This window comes from Coturnix japonica, chromosome 3 (assembly GCF_054131305.1).
Source record: "Coturnix japonica strain WE chromosome 3, WE-NBRP24, whole genome shotgun sequence".
NCBI classification, from domain to species: Eukaryota; Metazoa; Chordata; class Aves; order Galliformes; family Phasianidae; genus Coturnix; species Coturnix japonica.
The window spans coordinates 99370994-99387156 of NC_140665.1; the positions used below are offsets into that span (position 1 = coordinate 99370994).

At 58.8% G+C, this 16163-nt stretch overlaps 2 protein-coding genes across 4 annotated transcripts; one reads left to right on the forward strand and one right to left on the reverse strand.

The window, feature by feature from the left end:
• The first annotated feature begins 4439 nt into the window (after window positions 1-4439).
• On the forward strand, window positions 4440-9951 carry CLU (clusterin). Of its 2 annotated transcripts, none has more exons than XM_085544172.1 (9): window positions 4440-4471; window positions 5296-5570; window positions 6538-6686; window positions 6764-6934; window positions 7008-7425; window positions 8311-8424; window positions 8966-9192; window positions 9397-9581; window positions 9761-9951. In XM_085544172.1, the coding sequence occupies exons 2-9, from the start codon at window positions 5486-5488 to the stop codon at window positions 9765-9767; spliced, it is 1356 nt and encodes a 451-aa protein (XP_085400298.1). In that variant the 5' UTR covers window positions 4440-4471; window positions 5296-5485; the 3' UTR covers window positions 9768-9951. The 2 variants fall into 2 exon arrangements, with proteins under 2 accessions (XP_085400298.1, XP_015715190.2); XM_015859704.2 differs by having other exon boundaries at window positions 5461-5570.
• Window positions 9952-10324: 373 nt separating this feature from the next.
• Window positions 10325-14152, reverse strand: SLC35F6 (solute carrier family 35 member F6). 2 transcript variants are annotated; one of them, XM_015859705.2, is made up of 6 exons: window positions 14039-14152; window positions 11971-12043; window positions 11730-11901; window positions 11412-11624; window positions 11184-11294; window positions 10325-10981 (listed from the first exon to the last, which is right to left on the reverse strand). In XM_015859705.2, the coding sequence occupies exons 1-6, from the start codon at window positions 14113-14115 to the stop codon at window positions 10512-10514; spliced, it is 1116 nt and encodes a 371-aa protein (XP_015715191.2). In that variant the 5' UTR covers window positions 14116-14152; the 3' UTR covers window positions 10325-10511. The 2 variants fall into 2 exon arrangements, with proteins under 2 accessions (XP_015715191.2, XP_085400299.1); XM_085544173.1 differs by lacking the exons at window positions 11412-11624; window positions 11730-11901.
• Window positions 14153-16163: the final 2011 nt, after the last annotated feature.

Sequence of the window (16163 nt, forward strand, 5' to 3'; positions counted from 1 at the left end):
TGTACTCAGCCCTGTCCTCCTGCAGCCGTGCCAGCCAGAGCAGGAGGGGCTCAGTGGGGCCGGGCGCTGCTTCTCCCTCACGGGCGTTGACCCTGAGGACCAGCGGGAGATGGAAGCAGAGCTGATAGGGGCCGAGCACCTCGCTACGCACACACGTGGCCCTAAGGGTGGCCACAATGAGCGACAAGCTGTCAGCCCAATGTTTGCCCGCGCTCTGGACCAGCCGCCGCAGGCTGGTGGTGATGGCTGTGACCTGGTTGGGTGATGGGTGTTGCACGTTCACAGGCATTTGCAGCCCCATCTGCACCGCGTCCTGCAGGATACGCTCACAGTGCCCCACACTGATACGGCACGGCATCCCCAACCGCTGCACCTGCGCTTGCAGCAGCGTCACCATCTCCTCTGTGTTGCCTTTCTGCATCGGAAAGGCATCTACCCACCCCGAGAACTCATCCAGCAGTACGAGCAGGGAGGAGTAGTCCTCTGAGGAGCGGGGCAGGTCACTGACATGGGCCAGCTGCAGATGTGACCATGGCCCCTCGGTGCGCTGGGGCTGCGGGGGGCTGCTGGTGCAGCTGCAGCACTGCACCCACTGCTCCACTTGCTCTTGGTCCCCTTCCCAGTGTGCCACCTGCCAGACCCTCTTCAGCATCTTCCTCACCCCCGTGTGCCCCATATGGCTGCGGGCAACGATCTCCTGCCTCTCATGCTTGGACGGCTCCCACACCCGCTGGCCATGAGCAGACAACACCCACGCTTGGATGTTCTGTGCTCTCTCCTCTACCTTCTGGTTCCATTCCAGCTGCTCCCCATCCCTGCTGTGCCCAACATGCAGCACCCCTGGGTTGGTACGCACCCACTGCAGGATGCTCTGCCACAACTGCTCATCACCCACCCTTCTATCCTCGTTGTCCCCATCCCACAGCCCTTGCACCACGCTCTGGGTGTTGGCATAGACATACAAGGGCTTGGAGCTCCGGTGCTCCTGCAGCAGCACCCTGATGGCCTCCAGCTCCACGTCCTCCAGCGAGCCACGCTGCATCAACCCCAGCAGCCAGCGCTCCTCCAGGTTGGTGGCAGCAAAGCCGAAGGCTGCCTCACAGGCCCAGGTCCCCGCTGTGAACCAAACATTGCTGTGGGGCACACTGGATGGCAGCTCTTGTAGGGGACATGCGCGGCGCACCAGCACACCTGAGAGCTGTGGAGATGCAGGGATGTTTTCCCCCCCATTGACCAGCAGCAGGTTCCATTGCTTCTTGCCGGGGGTCGGCCAGCAGAAGGTCTTGGTGTCACCCCAAAGAAGGTACTTCCAAGGGGAACCGGGCATTTGGATCACAATGGGAGCTGACCCTGTGAGGTCCTGGAATGCATGCATTGCTCTGAGCACCGCCACGCAGTGCTTCTCCTCGGGCGAATAGGACATCTGGTGCTTCTCCAGCACCTTGGACTTGAACCAAACGGGGACCATCTGCCCCTTCTCATTCTCCTGCAGCAGAGCAGCCCCCGTTGTCTTGCTGCTCGCCGTCGTCTTGATGATGAGCGGCTGCGACCGATCGACGAAGCGCAACACCGGCTCTGTCAGGATGGCCTGTTTCAGCCTCTGCAGCGCCTCCTGCTGCTTCTTGCCCCACTGCCACTTCTCATTCTTCAGCTGCTCCAGGGGCCACACCAGCTCCTCGTAGTCCTCCACGTGGTCCTGATGAAAGCGCATCTTCCCCAGCAGCGAGCGGAGGCTTTTCAGGTTCGATGGGGTCGGGGTGTTTGCAATGTCCTTCCGTTTGCTCTCCTGTACCTCCCAGCCACGTGCCGACAGCTTCAGCCCCAGGTAGTCCACCTCAGGCTTCACCAGCTGCGCCTTCCGCAGCTTGACTTTAAAACCAGTGGATCTGATCAGCTGCAGAACCTCCTTGGTGCGGGACTCGGTCTCCTCTTGGGTTCTCCCAGCGATGACAATATCATCTACATAAGAAGACACCCAGCCTTTGTACTCTGGGGACAGCTGGGCCAGCATGCGGGTCACGCGGCGGTGCAAGATGCTGCTGGTGAGATAGAAGTCTGGTGGCAGGCGGTTGAACAGATACTGCCTCCCTCGGAAGGTAAAGGCGAACCTGAGCTTGGAAGCAGCCGTCAGCGGGATGGCGAAGGAGCAGCAGGACAGATCGAGGTAGGAGAAATAGCGGCTGCGAGGGCTGAGCACCTTCGCCACCTCCTTCGGGTCCAGGGACTCTGTTGGCTGCCGGTGGTTGACGCTGTTGATACCCTTGAAGTCGAGCGTCAGCCGCAACGTCGCCCCGTTGTCCTTGATGAAGAGGCGCAGAGGGCTGTTGGAGGGCGACCTGCCCGGCTCCACGATGCCCTCCTTCAGCATCTGATCCAACAGCGGGGCCATCCTTCTTTCCAAGTCTGGTGGGATTTCATCTTCTTGGTACGGCGCTGGATCCTCACCCACCTCCACCTCCTCCTTCACCTTCCCACAGTCCATATCGTACTTTGCCCACACCTCTTTGAACTCCTCCACCCATGGATTATTGTGCTCACCCTGGAACTCCATCATCCCATGGTACCTTTCCATCCGTGGCCTGATGCTCCTGTTCCGGAACTCCATTGAGCCCACAGATATGCACTGGGGGCTCAGAAACTGATAGAAAGAGAAGAAATGCCTCCGGGTCTGCACCTCAAAGGAGGAGGATGAGGAAAAGGGAAGGTGAAGAAGGTGGTGCTTCTGCCCACAGCGCAGTAAGCTCACCCGACGTCCACTCCTACTGCAGCTGGTACTGAGGTCTGTGGGAGAAGAGCAGAGCTGCTATGAGAGCAGAACTGATAGCGAAACCCTCCCCCGCATTAACCTTGAGCACTGAGCACAGCACACAGAAATAGGAACACAAAGTGCAGCTGCAGCATCCCCCCCCCCACACACAGCATCCCATGCATGGCCCTGCACCCCTACGAACTTCTGTGCACTTCTATATGACCCTATGGACAAGTATCCCATATGCAGCCCTGCACTCCCCATGCACCCCTATGCATGAGTGTCCCATTTATGGCCCTGCATCCCTATGAACTCCTGTGTACCCCTATACAACCCTACGGACAAGTATCCCATATGCAACCCTGCACTCCAATGCACCCTATGCACGAGTGACACGTTCAGCCCCATGCACACCCCCATGGATGAGCAGCCCTGCAGCCATATGCAAACCCATGCACCTCTGTACAAGTGTCCCACACATGAACCTGCACCTCCATGCATCCCTATGCACGCCAATGCACAAGTTCCCTACTCATCCCCATGCACCTCTTGCAGCCCTATACATGAGTGTCCCATTCACTCCATGCATAACTGTCTCATTCATGACCCTACACACCCCATACACCTCACGAACCCCCATGCACCCCTATGCACAGTGTCCCACTCACAACCTTGCACCCCCAAACACCGCTGTGCAATGCCCCATACACAGCCCCACACCCCCCTATGTACAGCATCCCACTCACAGCCCCACACCCCTAAACACTCCTATGCAGTGTCCCATATACACCCCCCATGCACAGCGCCCCACTCCACCCCACACCCCCACGCACCCCTATGCACAGCGTCCCACACACAACCCCACACCCATATGCAGTGTCCCACTCACAGCCCCATACCCCAATGCACCCCCATGTGTACAACATCCCATACACCCCTACAAACACAAACACCCCATATACACGTGCATCCCCACGCACCTCTATGCACAGAGTCCCGTACTCCACGCACCCCTATGCACAACCACCCCATACACCCCAAGAACCCCCACTCATCCCTCCGTACGACCATCCCACCCCATCCCCCACGTACAGCGACCCACACACAGCCCCTATACACCCCTATACACCCCCCAAGCCCCCCCCCAAGGTGCCCGCACCGTTCAGCCGCAGCCTCGCTCTCTCCGTACCTTCGTTTCGCTTTCGCGGAGCCTCTCTCCACCCTCCCCCCGCACCCCCCCATCCGCCGTGGCCGCTCCTCCCACTGCCCGTCTCCGCTCCGACCCCGTTGTTCCCCCCCCACACCCCACCTCCCACCCCGGGGTTGCTTTATCCCCTTGGTCCCCGCTCGCTTATCGCTGCGGGGGATGCGCTGGGCACTTTTGAGATTCTTTACAATGGGATTCTTTCCTTTGCTTCTCGTTTCGAGGGGTGGGGGTTTGGTGGCACGTCCCCTATGCTGGAGGCATGGAGTGGAAACAGGGACTACGTGCCTCAGTTTCCCCAATAAAGGGGGAGGGTTAAAGGGGAAGCGAAGCCGCGCCCATCCCCGCTGCGTCGGGGAGACGGCGGATATCGGGGGGAGGGGGGGGAACGACACAGGGGGGCCGGTTCCAGAAAGCTCCGGGCTGGGAGCTGGGCGGACCCGCAGCGGCCGGCCGGATAAAAGGGGGCGGGTGGGGGCGGGCAGTGGAGCTCCCGGGGTAGCCGGCACTGAGCGCAGGTAGGATCTTCCCTTCCCTTCCCTTCCCTTCCCTTCCCTTCCCTTCCCTTCCCTTCCCTTCCCTTCCCTTCCCTTCCCTTCCCTTCCCTTCCCTTCCCTTCCCTTCCCTTCCCTTCCCTTCCCTTCCCTTCCCTTCCCTTCCCTTCCCTTCCCTTCCCTTCCCTTCCCTTCCCTTCCCTTCCCTTCCCTTCCCTTCCCTTCCCTTCCCTTCCCTTCCCTTCCCTTCCCTTCCCTTCCCTTCCCTTCCCTTCCCTTCCCTTCCCTTCCCTTCCCCATAGGGACCCACTATGGAGGCAGAGCTATGTCCCCCTATAGTTGCCCTCTGTCTGTGCCAAGGGCTGTGATGCACCAAGCAGGAGTTTCCCACAATGCTGTGTGCAGGATGGGAGGGCATCACTTTTCTCTCTGGGGGAGGACATCAGTTGTTTTCTCTGGGGGGAGGAGGGCAGTTATTTTGGGGGATGATCAGCATTTTGGGGGGGGGGTGTTAATAGGGTTTTTTGGGGGGAGGTAGCAGTATCTTTGTGGGGCAGCAATGGGGCCATGCAGCAGCAATGCTGCTGCAGTGGGGGCACGGGGCCAGGACCCCCCTCCCCCCAAGGGAAGGCCTGAGCCCAGGGACGGTGCTGGAGCCCCACTGTGCAGCTGATTGCACAACTCTTTCTTACTGGGGCATTTAGTAGCCACACACTGCAGCTGAGCTATTGCACAACGCTCTTTATTTTGTTGGGGGGCTGCCCCATAGCGGCTTTGCCTCCCCCCAGCCCTTCCCGATATCCTTCCCTCCTCTCCCTCCCTCCCCCCCCCCCCCCGTGTGAACACAGGGAGAAGAAAAAGAGGAGAAGAAAGTCCTGCTCGGTGCTTTGGCTGCATTGGAGTTTGGCACAGCCCTACCCGATGCTGTGCCCACGGCGGTGGCCCGGTGCCCGCTGCTGACTCACGGCCCCGTGCCCGGATCCCAATCCCTCTCATTGCCTTCACCCACGCAGGTCCGAGCTGCTCTGGGACTGGACCATGGAGCTGCCGCTGCTCGCCCTGCTCGGCCTGGGGCTCGTCTGCCAGGGGGGGCAAGGCCTTGTGCCCCCCAATGAGCTGAAACGTAAGTGGGGGGGCTTTGGGTACGTGGGACTGGATGCTTGAAGGTGGCTACTGGACGGGGGTGGGGGTAACCCATGGGTGATGCTGCCCAAATACTGTCTGCAGAGGGCAGTGGGATGCAGCCCCAGCTGGGTTAAGGTTTGGTTTCTAAGTCACTTTTCTCTGTGAACTTGACTATTGTGAGCAAATGTTTGCATGCACTGGGGGAAATTCAGTTTGTCTTGGGAGCAGTGAGATACTCATCCCTCCCTCCCATTCTTCCTCCTTCCCTCCCTTCCATCCTCCTATCCTTTCTTCCTCCCTCTCTCCCATCCTGCTTTTCTCTCTCCATCCTTCCCATCCACCCTCCCTTCCTTTCATCCTCCCTCCCTTCCATCCCTCCTTCCTTCCTCCCTCTCTTCTCCCCTCCCTCCCTTCCTTCCTATCCATCCATTCTTCCTACCTTCCTCTCTCTCTTCCTCACTCCTTTCCATCCCTCCCTCCTCCCTCCCTCCCTTTCATCCTCCCTCTCTCCCTTCCCTCCCTTCCTTCCTCCCTCCCTCCCTCCCTCCCTCCCTTCCTCCCATCCTTTCTTCCTCCCCCCCTCCCATCCATCCATCTCTCCTCCCTCCCTTTTATCCTCCTATCCATCCATCCTTCCTCCCTTCCCCTCTCCATTCCTCCCTCCCTCCCATCCCTCCTTCCTCCTCCCTTCCATCTTTCCATCCTCCCTCCCTCCCATCCTTCCTTCTTCCCTCTCTCCCATCCATCCATCCATCCATCCATCCATCCATCCATCCATCCATCCATCCATCCATCCATCCATCTCTCCTCCCTCCCTCCCGTCCTTCCTTCCTCCCTCTCTCCCATCCATCCATCTCTCCTCCCTCCCTCCTTTCCATCCTTCCATCCATCCTCCCTCCCATCCATCCTCCCTCCCTCCCTCCCTCCCTCCCTTCCATCCATCCCCCCATCCACCCTCCCCACAGAGCTCTCAGCAGCTGGCAGCAAATACATTGACGCTGAAGTGGAGAACGCCATCAATGGGGTGAAGCAGATGAAGACACTGATGGACAAGACCAGCAAGGAGCACCAGGCCATGCTGCACACACTGGAAGAGACCAAGAAGAAGAAGGAGGTGGGTGAGGTGGGGAGGGCTGGTGGAGCAGGGCTGCAGGGAGCTGATCTGGGGGGGTTGTGTGCTGTGCCATGCAGGAAGCAGTGAAGCTGGCCTTGGAGAAGGAGAAGCAGCTGGCAGAGAAGCAGGAGGTTTGCAATGAGACGATGCTGTCGCTGTGGGAGGAGTGCAAGCCCTGCCTCAAACACACCTGCATGCGCGTCTACTCCAAGATGTGCCACAGCGGCTCAGGGCTGGTGGGCCGCCAGGTGAGCTGTGTTGGGGGTATCATAGCGGGCACTGGGACTTCTGGGCTCTGAGCTGACCCCAATCCCACTGCAGCTGGAGGAGTTCCTCAACCGCTCCTCGCCCTTCTCCATCTGGGTGAACGGCGAGCGCATCGATGATCTGCTGGATCGGGAGCAGCGGCAGGAGCGGCGCTTTGAGGACCTGGAGGAGCGCTTTGGGCTGATGGAGGATGGAGTGGAGGACATCTTCCAGGACAGCACGCAGCTCTATGGGCCCGCCTTCCCCTTCTTCCGAACGCCTCCCTTTGGTGGTTTCCGTGAAGCTTTCGTCCCACCCGTGCAACGTGTCCACCTGGTGCCACGCAGGAGGCTGTCCCGAGAGCTGCACCCTTTCTTTCAGCACCCAATGCATGGCTTCCATCGCCTCTTCCAGCCGCTCTTTGAGATGACGCAGCACATGCTGGATGGGGGGCACGGCGCCTGGGAGCACCCGCTGGGGGGCTTTGCGACAGGTAGGAGCGCAGCACCACCACGGTTCCCCCTCCTTGTCAGCGTGGAGGATGAGCTCAACCCTAATATGAGACAGCGGAGAATCCACGTGGAAACCTGGGAGTCTTAGGTTCTGCCATTAGCAGAACTGGGATGGGTTTTGAGGTGGTTTTTGCCTATAGTTGCACTTCATGGGGGTTAGATGCCAAAGGGATGAGTTGGTGTTGGGTTTGGATGTGCTCATTGGGGGCTGTCCCCATGTTGCCACCATCCCTGCGTTGTCACCTCCGTCACTGTCTGCTGGGCCAGAGCCATGGCTCCACGCAGGGCAGCTGGGAACAGGGCTGATTGCAAAACAGAGGTTGGCACAGAGTGCTCTGGTCCGGAAAACATCTCGTTTGGGGCCAGGAAATGTTTTTAGGTGAAGTCAAACTTCCCTGGAAAAAGTCCTTGAATGAATCACAAAAGCCCTGCCGTGCAATCTGGGCTCGTTGGACCATGGCCTGAATAGGGGATATCCCACATCTATGTCCCCCATCTATCCATTATGCCCATCCTCCCATGGTTGCCCAATCCATGGGTCCCCCATCTATCCTTTGGTCCCCCATCCATCCATGGTTCCCCACCATTGGTCCCCTATCCATTGTTCCCATCCATCCATGGTCTCCCATCCATCCATTGGTTCTTTATCCATTGTTCCCATCCACCTACTGCCCCCAGTTATATTCCCCCATTCATCCATCCATCGGTCTCCTATCCATGGTCCCCCATCCAACCCACCATGGTTCCCATCCAACCCACCATGGTTCCCCATCCATCCATCAATCTGGGCAATGCTGTCCTTTCTGTGGCCACATTTTCGGCCACGTTTAGGTGTGGGGAGCTCCCTAATGTGTTGCTCTCTTCAGAGTCCCGTAACTTCAGCACTGATCGCATGGTGTGCCGTGAGATCCGGCGCAACTCAGCTGGCTGCCTGAGGATGAGGGATGAGTGCGAGAAGTGCCGTGAGATCTTGGCTGTAGGTGGGTAGGGGGCGGGGAGGGGGGGCAAGATGGGAGCTGTGCCTGGCTGTGGAGGTGTGGGGTGAGGTGGGGAGAGGGCTGTGAAGGGGTGTGGGGCATGGGAATGGGGTTGTAGGGGGTGGGATGCAAGGGATGAGAGTGGGAACGCAGGGGTTGGGATGAAGGAGATGCAGGAGTTGGGGATAGGGGTGCAGGGAGTGGGGATGCAGGGGGTGGGATGTAGAGGATGTAAAGGATGGGGATGCAGAGCGGGGGAATGGGCAATGGAGAGGATGGGGACAGAGAGGATGCAGGGGATGGGGATGTAGAATGATATGCAACAGATACAAGGGGTAGGGATACAGGGGATGGGGCTGCAGGAGATGGGAAGGGGGATGAAGGAGAGAGGTGCAGGGGATGCAGTGGATGGGGATTTAGAGGATGGAGGTGCAGGGGATGTAGAGAATGCAGGGGAGGGGGATGCATGGGATAGATAGGGGTGCAGGGGACGCAGGGGATGAGGATGCTGCAGTGCTGTTTGACCCCCATGCATGCCCTGCAGACTGCTCCCAGACAGACCCGGTGCAGAGCCAGCTGAGGGAGCAGTTTGAGGACGCCCTGCGCCTGGCCGAGCGCTTCACCCGCCGCTACGATGACCTCCTCAGCGCCTTCCAGGCCGAGATGCTCAACACCAGCAGCCTCCTGGACCAGCTCAACCGCCAGTTCGGTTGGGTCTCACGCCTGGGCAACCTCACACAGGGCAATGATGGGTTCCTGCAGGTCACCACGGTGCGTTCCTATTGTCCCCAGGGCTCTGCCAAAGGCTCCGGGCCCCCCCTCCGTGGCTGAGGGAAAGTGGGTCAGGGGGAGAAAGAAGCGATTGTGTGGTCCCCTCTGCACAATAGTGGCCATGGGGCCGGGTGCCAGAGCTGGGAGAGCAGCATGGGGGTGTGATAGGGGCTGAGCCTTCTCTCTGTGCTTCCTTCATCACAGGTGTTCTCCAAAACTCCCAACCTTGAGGACCCGTCAGCCCCTGCCGACACGCAGGTGACGGTGCAGCTCTTTGACTCGGAGCCGCTGTCGCTCACCGTGCCCGGGGACATCTCCTGGGATGATCCACGCTTCATGGAGATCGTAGCCGAGCAGGCGCTGCAGCACTACAAGCAGAACAACACCATGTGAGTCCCGGTCCTTGTATCCCCTGCTTCCCCATCCTCTGCATCCCCTATGGGTGTATGCAGCAAGTTGGAGCTGATCTGAAGCATTAAAACCCTTCAGCTGAGCCTGGGCTGAGCGCTCAGCCTGCTTAGGCTGGGGGCTGTTGTATCTCACCCCACTCCCTTCCTTCCTCTGGCAGAGAGTAGCTGTCCCTCCTGCTGCCCCATCCCCACATCAGTGGGTCAAACGCCGTCACCACTGCTCCCTGCTGGGCCCCCCAGAGCCTGAACCAGACAATAAAGGTAGAGTGAACCCCCACCGTCGGCTGCGCTCTCCTCCTGTGCCTTCTTGGGCTGTGGCCCAGCACAAATAAACCTTGTGGTAAAAGCAGCTGTGCAATGCTGGGATGAGTCGTTGGGTGTTGCGAAAGGGGAGAAAGCTGAGAGCTGCCACCACTGACACCTTCCTGTTCCTGTGCTGGGGTGAGGAGTTGGCCTCCCCAGAGCCAGCACAGCAGGAGTGGAGCTGCTGTGGGGCCAATGCATGGGCCCCCCAAGGCTCACTGCCTTCTCTTCCCCATGGCAGCTGCGAAATGTGGCTGCTTGGGACTGGCACACACAGATGCTGCACACATACAGGTGATCTCATCCTGCAGGGATGGAGGGAACACAAGGATGGAGGCACACAAGGAACACACCACCCTAAGGGCAAACCCCAGCACCTTGGTGGGCTCTCCCTTCTGCCAGGACACCACAGAGCGAGCCATGGGCAGGAGCACTTTATTTGGCAGCAACACAGGTTGTGGATCAGTGGGGCCAGCCCCATTGTGGGCCGGGCTGGCCCCCTCTGTGCCAGTGAAGGGCAGGCAGGCACAGCCCAGCAGTGTCCTCCCCACACCCCCATACAGTGAGGCAGCAGAAAATGTCCACAAGTCCCACAGGGCACAGTGCTCAGCGTTCACTGTTGATGGCAGCATTCTCTGCATGCAGCAATCCCTCCCGCTCGGCTTCGCTGCCGTCAGCTCCTCTCCGGGTCAGGCGGGCGAGCACAGGGCGATGCAGCCCATTATAGAGGGCAGCACCCAGCAGTAGGATGGCAAAACCCAAGATCTGAAGGCCGTGGAAAAGCTCCCAACCCAGCGCCAGGCTGACGGCCCAGATGACGACGGTGCGGAGGCTGTCCAGCACCATGCGGGTGGTGGCACTGATCTCTTTGGTGACGCTGATGCCGGCGAAATTGAAGAAGGCGATGCTGCTGATGTTACCCAACAGGGCCAGGGCGATGAGGGGTTGTCGGCCTATCTGGCAAAAGGCATCGAGGGCGTCCTCCAGCACCTGCCGGGGGTTGCCACTGAAGCTGCCTGCTGGAATGTAGTACATGGGGACCAGCAGCAGGGCCAGGATGATGAAACCAAAGAAACCTGGGGAAGGAAGGAGTGATGTGAGACAGGAGCTGGCTTCAAGCACAACCCAAAGTTCCCCCTGTGCCAAGCATTCCTGTACTATAGTATCCAGCCCCCAACCCACATCAGCGCTCCTTGCCCCCCACATAAAGCAGCTCTCCCCACACTGCAAAGGTTCTTCCCAAAGAAGCCCCCAACCCAGCCCCATAGAGCAGCAAACCTTCAGTGCCCACAGCCCGCAGTGGGTGCACATCGTGTTTGTAGACAAACTTCTCCTCCAGCACCATCTGGATGGCAACAATCACCTGTGCCATGATGATTAACAGATCACCTGTGGGGAGAAGAGGGAAAGGTTGAGCCCTGCAGAGTGGCTGACCTGGAGCCATGCATGCACAGAGAGGTGGTCAGGGTTATTTCCTTGCAGGCACCCCGCAGGGCCACCACGTACCAGTTATCACCTCACTGAGCTTGTGCTTCTGGTCGTGGCTGCTGTGTAGGTCAGCCAACCCCACAACTACCAGCCCCACGATGGTGACCAGGATGCCCAGCCACTGGCTCAGCTCCAGCTTACGGCCTAGGAAGGCCACAGAGAGGAGCCCAGTGAAGATGATGACGGATCCTCTCAGCATCTGAAAGCTGGAGGCGCTGGTCATGTTCAGGGCTGTGTGAGGAGAAAGCATCCTTGAGTCATCAGGGCTCAGGGGTCTGCACCCACCCCAAATGCCACCGAGGTCTCAGAGAGGCAGAGCCCATCCCCAGCACTCACCCACATACATGATGCTGGTCCCAGTCATGTCACAGAGCGCAGGGGGCAGGAAAAGCAGTGGGCTGAAGGGCTGTGATGGTGCCATGCTGGGCTCCGGCCTCCGCCGGTCCCTCCATAGCAGCAAGTAAAACACAGCCAGGCAGGAGAACTCACCAAGGAACATGCCCACGGCCTATGGGAGAGGTGGGTCAGGGTGGTCGGACCCAGTGGGATTCACTACAGCCCTGGGCTGGGGTCTCACCTGCAGGAAGGGGTGTTGGAAGCTGTGCTCCTCCGTTCCACCACAGCCAGCAGCGCTGAAGTTATCAGCCCATCTATGAAGGAAAGCAGCACGGTTAGGGAAGGAGATAAAGCATAACCTAATGCACACCCAGCACTGTCTGGAGTTGTGAGCAGAGTTGGATCTCCACTTGGATCACCATGGGGCCAATCTAGAGAACAGAGGGGTGGCCAAGAGCACTCCTGGCTCTAACTCGCTGCTCCCACTGATGCTTTCAGGTGACAAAACCACAAGCAGCCCCTGAGCTGGAGGAAAGCAGCATCCGAGCGACAGCTCTGGGGTCAGGGTACAGCACTGCTTATGTGTCCCAGGTGCTGGGGTGAAACTACATTGCTGGCCCTGCTCCCAGCCCTGAGTGACAGGTGAGGAAATGGACACCGCTGTGTCACGCACCATCGCTGTGTCACGCACTACTGCAATCCACTGTCCCTGATCCAGCCATGCAGTGAGGACAGCAGATTGTGGGGGGTGATATCCTGATATCCTCCCTTTACCCGTATGTCACCAACTTTGGGGGCTATGGGACAAATGGCCCCGAATGGAGGCTGGATTGCAGGCTGTGGAGGCAGCAGCTCCCACTCAGCCGCAGTGTTTTAGGGGTGCAGCGTATAAAACCCCTCTTTTAGGTCTTCCAAGCCAAAATATTGTCCATGCTGGGTAGAATAGCACTGTCTCCACGGCATCACCCCTATGCAGGGCTGGACCCCAGCCTCTTGGTGACACCTTAGCGCTACCTCTGTGAGCAGATGACACGTGCCCAGCTCTATTGCATGCCACAGAGCTGCTGAGCTCAGGGGAACAGGCAACAGGAAGGCTGAGAGCTGCCGTCCCGTGGCTGCACCAGGGGCTTTGCAGCCAGGCCAGCAAGATTTCAGCATGACTCATCCCCCTCTGACCGCTGCAGCCCCACTGTGTGTTTCGCAATGGCAGCTCAGTGCTATCTTCTCCCATGCCTCAGTCTCCGCACCTATGGACGTTGTTTGTTGTGATCAAGGCTAAGCAGAGTCTTAATGTCACCCCTGCAGTGCTGTGCTGAGCTGGACAGGCGGGTCCATCCTGCTTGGGCAGCTCTCAGCAGCACCCAACTCATCCTGCACACACATAGGACTCCCTGGGGGGAGGGCTCAATCCAGCCCTGCGGCACAGAGCACGTGAAAGGAAGCCGGGTTGTGGGGTGCAAGCATCTGCAATGGGGCCAAAGCAATCCCCAAGCCTCACATTCTCCATTCCCTGCCCCATCAGCAGAGCTCTCAGCTCAGGCCTGACCCTCCCCTCCCAGTGCTATGCAGCCCCTATACAATGCCTTGCCCAGCTGGGGGTACACAGTGGGGGCTTGAGGTGTTGGGGAGGGCTGGAGGAAGTGCCCTAACAGCCAGGGGTAGAAGCAGGAAGCCTGGGCGTTAGGTGGGCCTTGGGGTCTGGGCCTGGGGTCTGTAACTGAGTTTTGGTATGGGGTCTGAGTATGGGTATGGGGGCTGGGTATGGGCCTGGGTATGGGGCATGGGTATGGGTATGGGCCTGGGGCTGGGTAGAGGTATGGGGCCTGGGTATGGATATGGGGCTGGGTATGGATATGGGTCTGGGGCTGGGGCCTGGGTATGGGGCTGGGTATGGGTATAGGGCTGGGTATGGGTATGGGGTCGGGTATGGGTATGGGGCCTGGGTATGGATATGGGGCTGGGTATGGGTATCAGTCTGGGTAAGGGGCCTGGGTATGGGTATGGGCCTGGGTATGGGGTTGGGTATGGGTATGGGGCCTGGGTCTGGGTCTGGGTATCGGTCTGGGTATGGGGCCTGGGTATGGATATGGGGCTGGGTATGGGTATGGGGCTGGGGCTGAGTATGGGTCTGGGCCTGGGTCTGGGCCTGGGTATGGATATAGGGCTGGGTATGGGTCTGGGTCTGGATACAGGGCTGGGTATGGGCCTGGGTCTGGGTCTGGGCCTGGGTATGGGGCTGGGTATGGGTATGGGGCTGGGGTCTGTGCCTGGGGAAGCCCCTCAATACCCAGGCAGCAGGGAGGACTCACTTGGCCGCCAGCGTGTTGATGGAGCCGGTGATCAACATGAGGGCAGCCAGGCCCAGCTGGTACCGAGACCACGCCATGACCCACCGCCGGCACCGCCACCTCCCGCCCTGCAATGGGGCGGACGAAGCCCCGCCCCTATCCGCCATAGCCATATACCTCCGTGCTGCCCCCTGTCCCCATGTCCCCCTGCCCTCTTACCCCATAGCAATCCCTTTTCCTTTCGTCCCCCTGTCCCCACGTCCCCATATCCCCGTGATGCTCCCATGTCCCCTTATCTCCCCCCACCCCATATCCCCTTTATCCCCACTCTGTCCCCATATCTCACCCCCCAGATGCCACCAGATGGCGCCGATGCAGCATCGTCGCCATTCATGTGCCCCCCCCCTTAGTGGTGGTCATCCTCCAACCCCCCTCCCACCCCATCAGTCTCTCTCTGTATCCCGAGTGGGCTCCTCGCCCCCCTTTACACCCCCCCAACATCATCCCCGACAGCAGGAGACGAATTGTTTTTCCATCCGACGTCGGGGCCGTGACCCATAGGATGGGGGGAGATGAGAGAAAAGAGAAACCCGAAGGAGACCGAGTGGTGTTAACCCTTCCTTTGCTGGGACCTGTGGACATCATCTCCAATGGGGATGGAGCATCCCAAGGGGGGCTCTTCACCCTCATACTTGAGCTGCCAATCACCGAGCGAGGCCCTGGTGTAATTAACAAGGATGTGATGTCCGTCCCCTTATTAAGAGCACGCTCTGCTCATTTCAATCCCTAATCTGATTTCCTGCCGGACGGACAGGAGGATGGGGATGGGCAGAGGATGGCACTGCCAGATGGAGGTTTTCCATCCGTTCCTGTTTGCTGTGCTTTGTTTGCCACAGCTTCAAACACGCACTTTGCCCTCCAGCGCTGTTGGGATAGGAATGGAGGTGGCACAGACACTGCCACGTGCCTCCATCCACCTCTCATCCATGTGGTCCCAATGCTGGATGAAGGATGGGTTTGGGGTGAGCTCTTGGGGCATCCCACTTCGGGGCTCCGGGCAAGCAGGGAGCAGAAACAATGTTAGGAAGAGAGAGACATCATGGCAGGTGACATCAGCATGCAGAGGGCACAGGGATGTCAACCAAGGAGACATCAAACACGGAGGTGTCAACCTTGGAGATGCCAACCATGGAGATAACAACCATGGAGATGCCAACTATGGAGATGCCAACCATGGAGATGTCAACCTTGGAGATATCTACCATGGAGGTCTCAACCTTGGAGATGCCAACCTTGGAGATGCCAACCATGGAGATGCCAACCATGGAGATGTCAACCATGGAGATGTCAACCAAGGAGATTACAACCATAGTGATATCAACCATGGAGATGCCAGCCATAGAGACACCAGAAGTGGAAAGGGATTCACATGGAGCCCCACCGTCAAAGGTGGCTGCCCCCTGCCAGAACCCAAGGGTTCCTCCAGCCCCTGAAGCCCCCCCTTGAGTCACCCCAATGTCTCCTTTGGTGGCCATCACCCCCAGCATCATGTGTACATGGCACAGCTCAGCCATGTCCATCCCTCTCTCCTCTTCTTCTTTGCAGGCCCCGTGCTGGGTACCCATAGGAAAAGGCCACACTGCTTAATATCAGCCAGGAATTTTAAGTCTCTCCAATGCACTGTAAATATTTGGGTCTATGAATGACACGGAAATATAAATACTCTGAGAGGTGGAAAAAAAAAATCACTCGTCCAAAGGAGGATGGCAGATATGGGGAGGGAGTAACCTCTTTGCAGGGATTTATGGCCATGGATGGGATCCCCCTGATCCTCCCCTACTTCAGGCTGATCAGCCCCATCTCTCTCAGCACTTCTCCCAGCAGAGTTTCAGCCCCTGTGTTGGGCTCTTTCCATGTCCCACTTGCACTGGGTGGGGGAGGAGGGGGCAATAATGGTCCCAGTATCCAGGTACAGCCTCACCAGTGCTGAGTAGGGTGAAAAGTGCTGATGGAAAAGCATTATCCCCATTGACTGCTGCAAGCCGGATCTGCTCTTTGCAAGCTTAGCATGATTAGATTAGGTGCTGGGTTTGAATGAAGCCCGTTTGATCCACTTAAAGGCAGGAGAGCAGCTCTGAGCTCCACT

Coding starts and splice junctions, on each gene's coding strand:
- CLU (XM_085544172.1), top strand. CDS start 5,486: ATGGAGCTGCCGCTGCTCGCCCTGCTCGGCCTGGGGCTCGTCTGCCAG. Junction 8,425..8,965: donor CCGTGAGATCTTGGCTGTAG/GTGGGTAGGGGG, acceptor CATGCCCTGCAG/ACTGCTCCCAGACAGACCCG. Junction 9,193..9,396: donor GGTTCCTGCAGGTCACCACG/GTGCGTTCCTAT, acceptor CCTTCATCACAG/GTGTTCTCCAAAACTCCCAA.
- SLC35F6 (XM_015859705.2), bottom strand. CDS start 14,115: ATGGCGTGGTCTCGGTACCAGCTGGGCCTGGCTGCCCTCATGTTGATC. Junction 11,295..11,411: donor GCTCAGTGAGGTGATAACTG/GTACGTGGTGGC, acceptor TTCTCCCCACAG/GTGATCTGTTAATCATCATG. Junction 10,982..11,183: donor GCGGGCTGTGGGCACTGAAG/GTTTGCTGCTCT, acceptor TTCCTTCCCCAG/GTTTCTTTGGTTTCATCATC.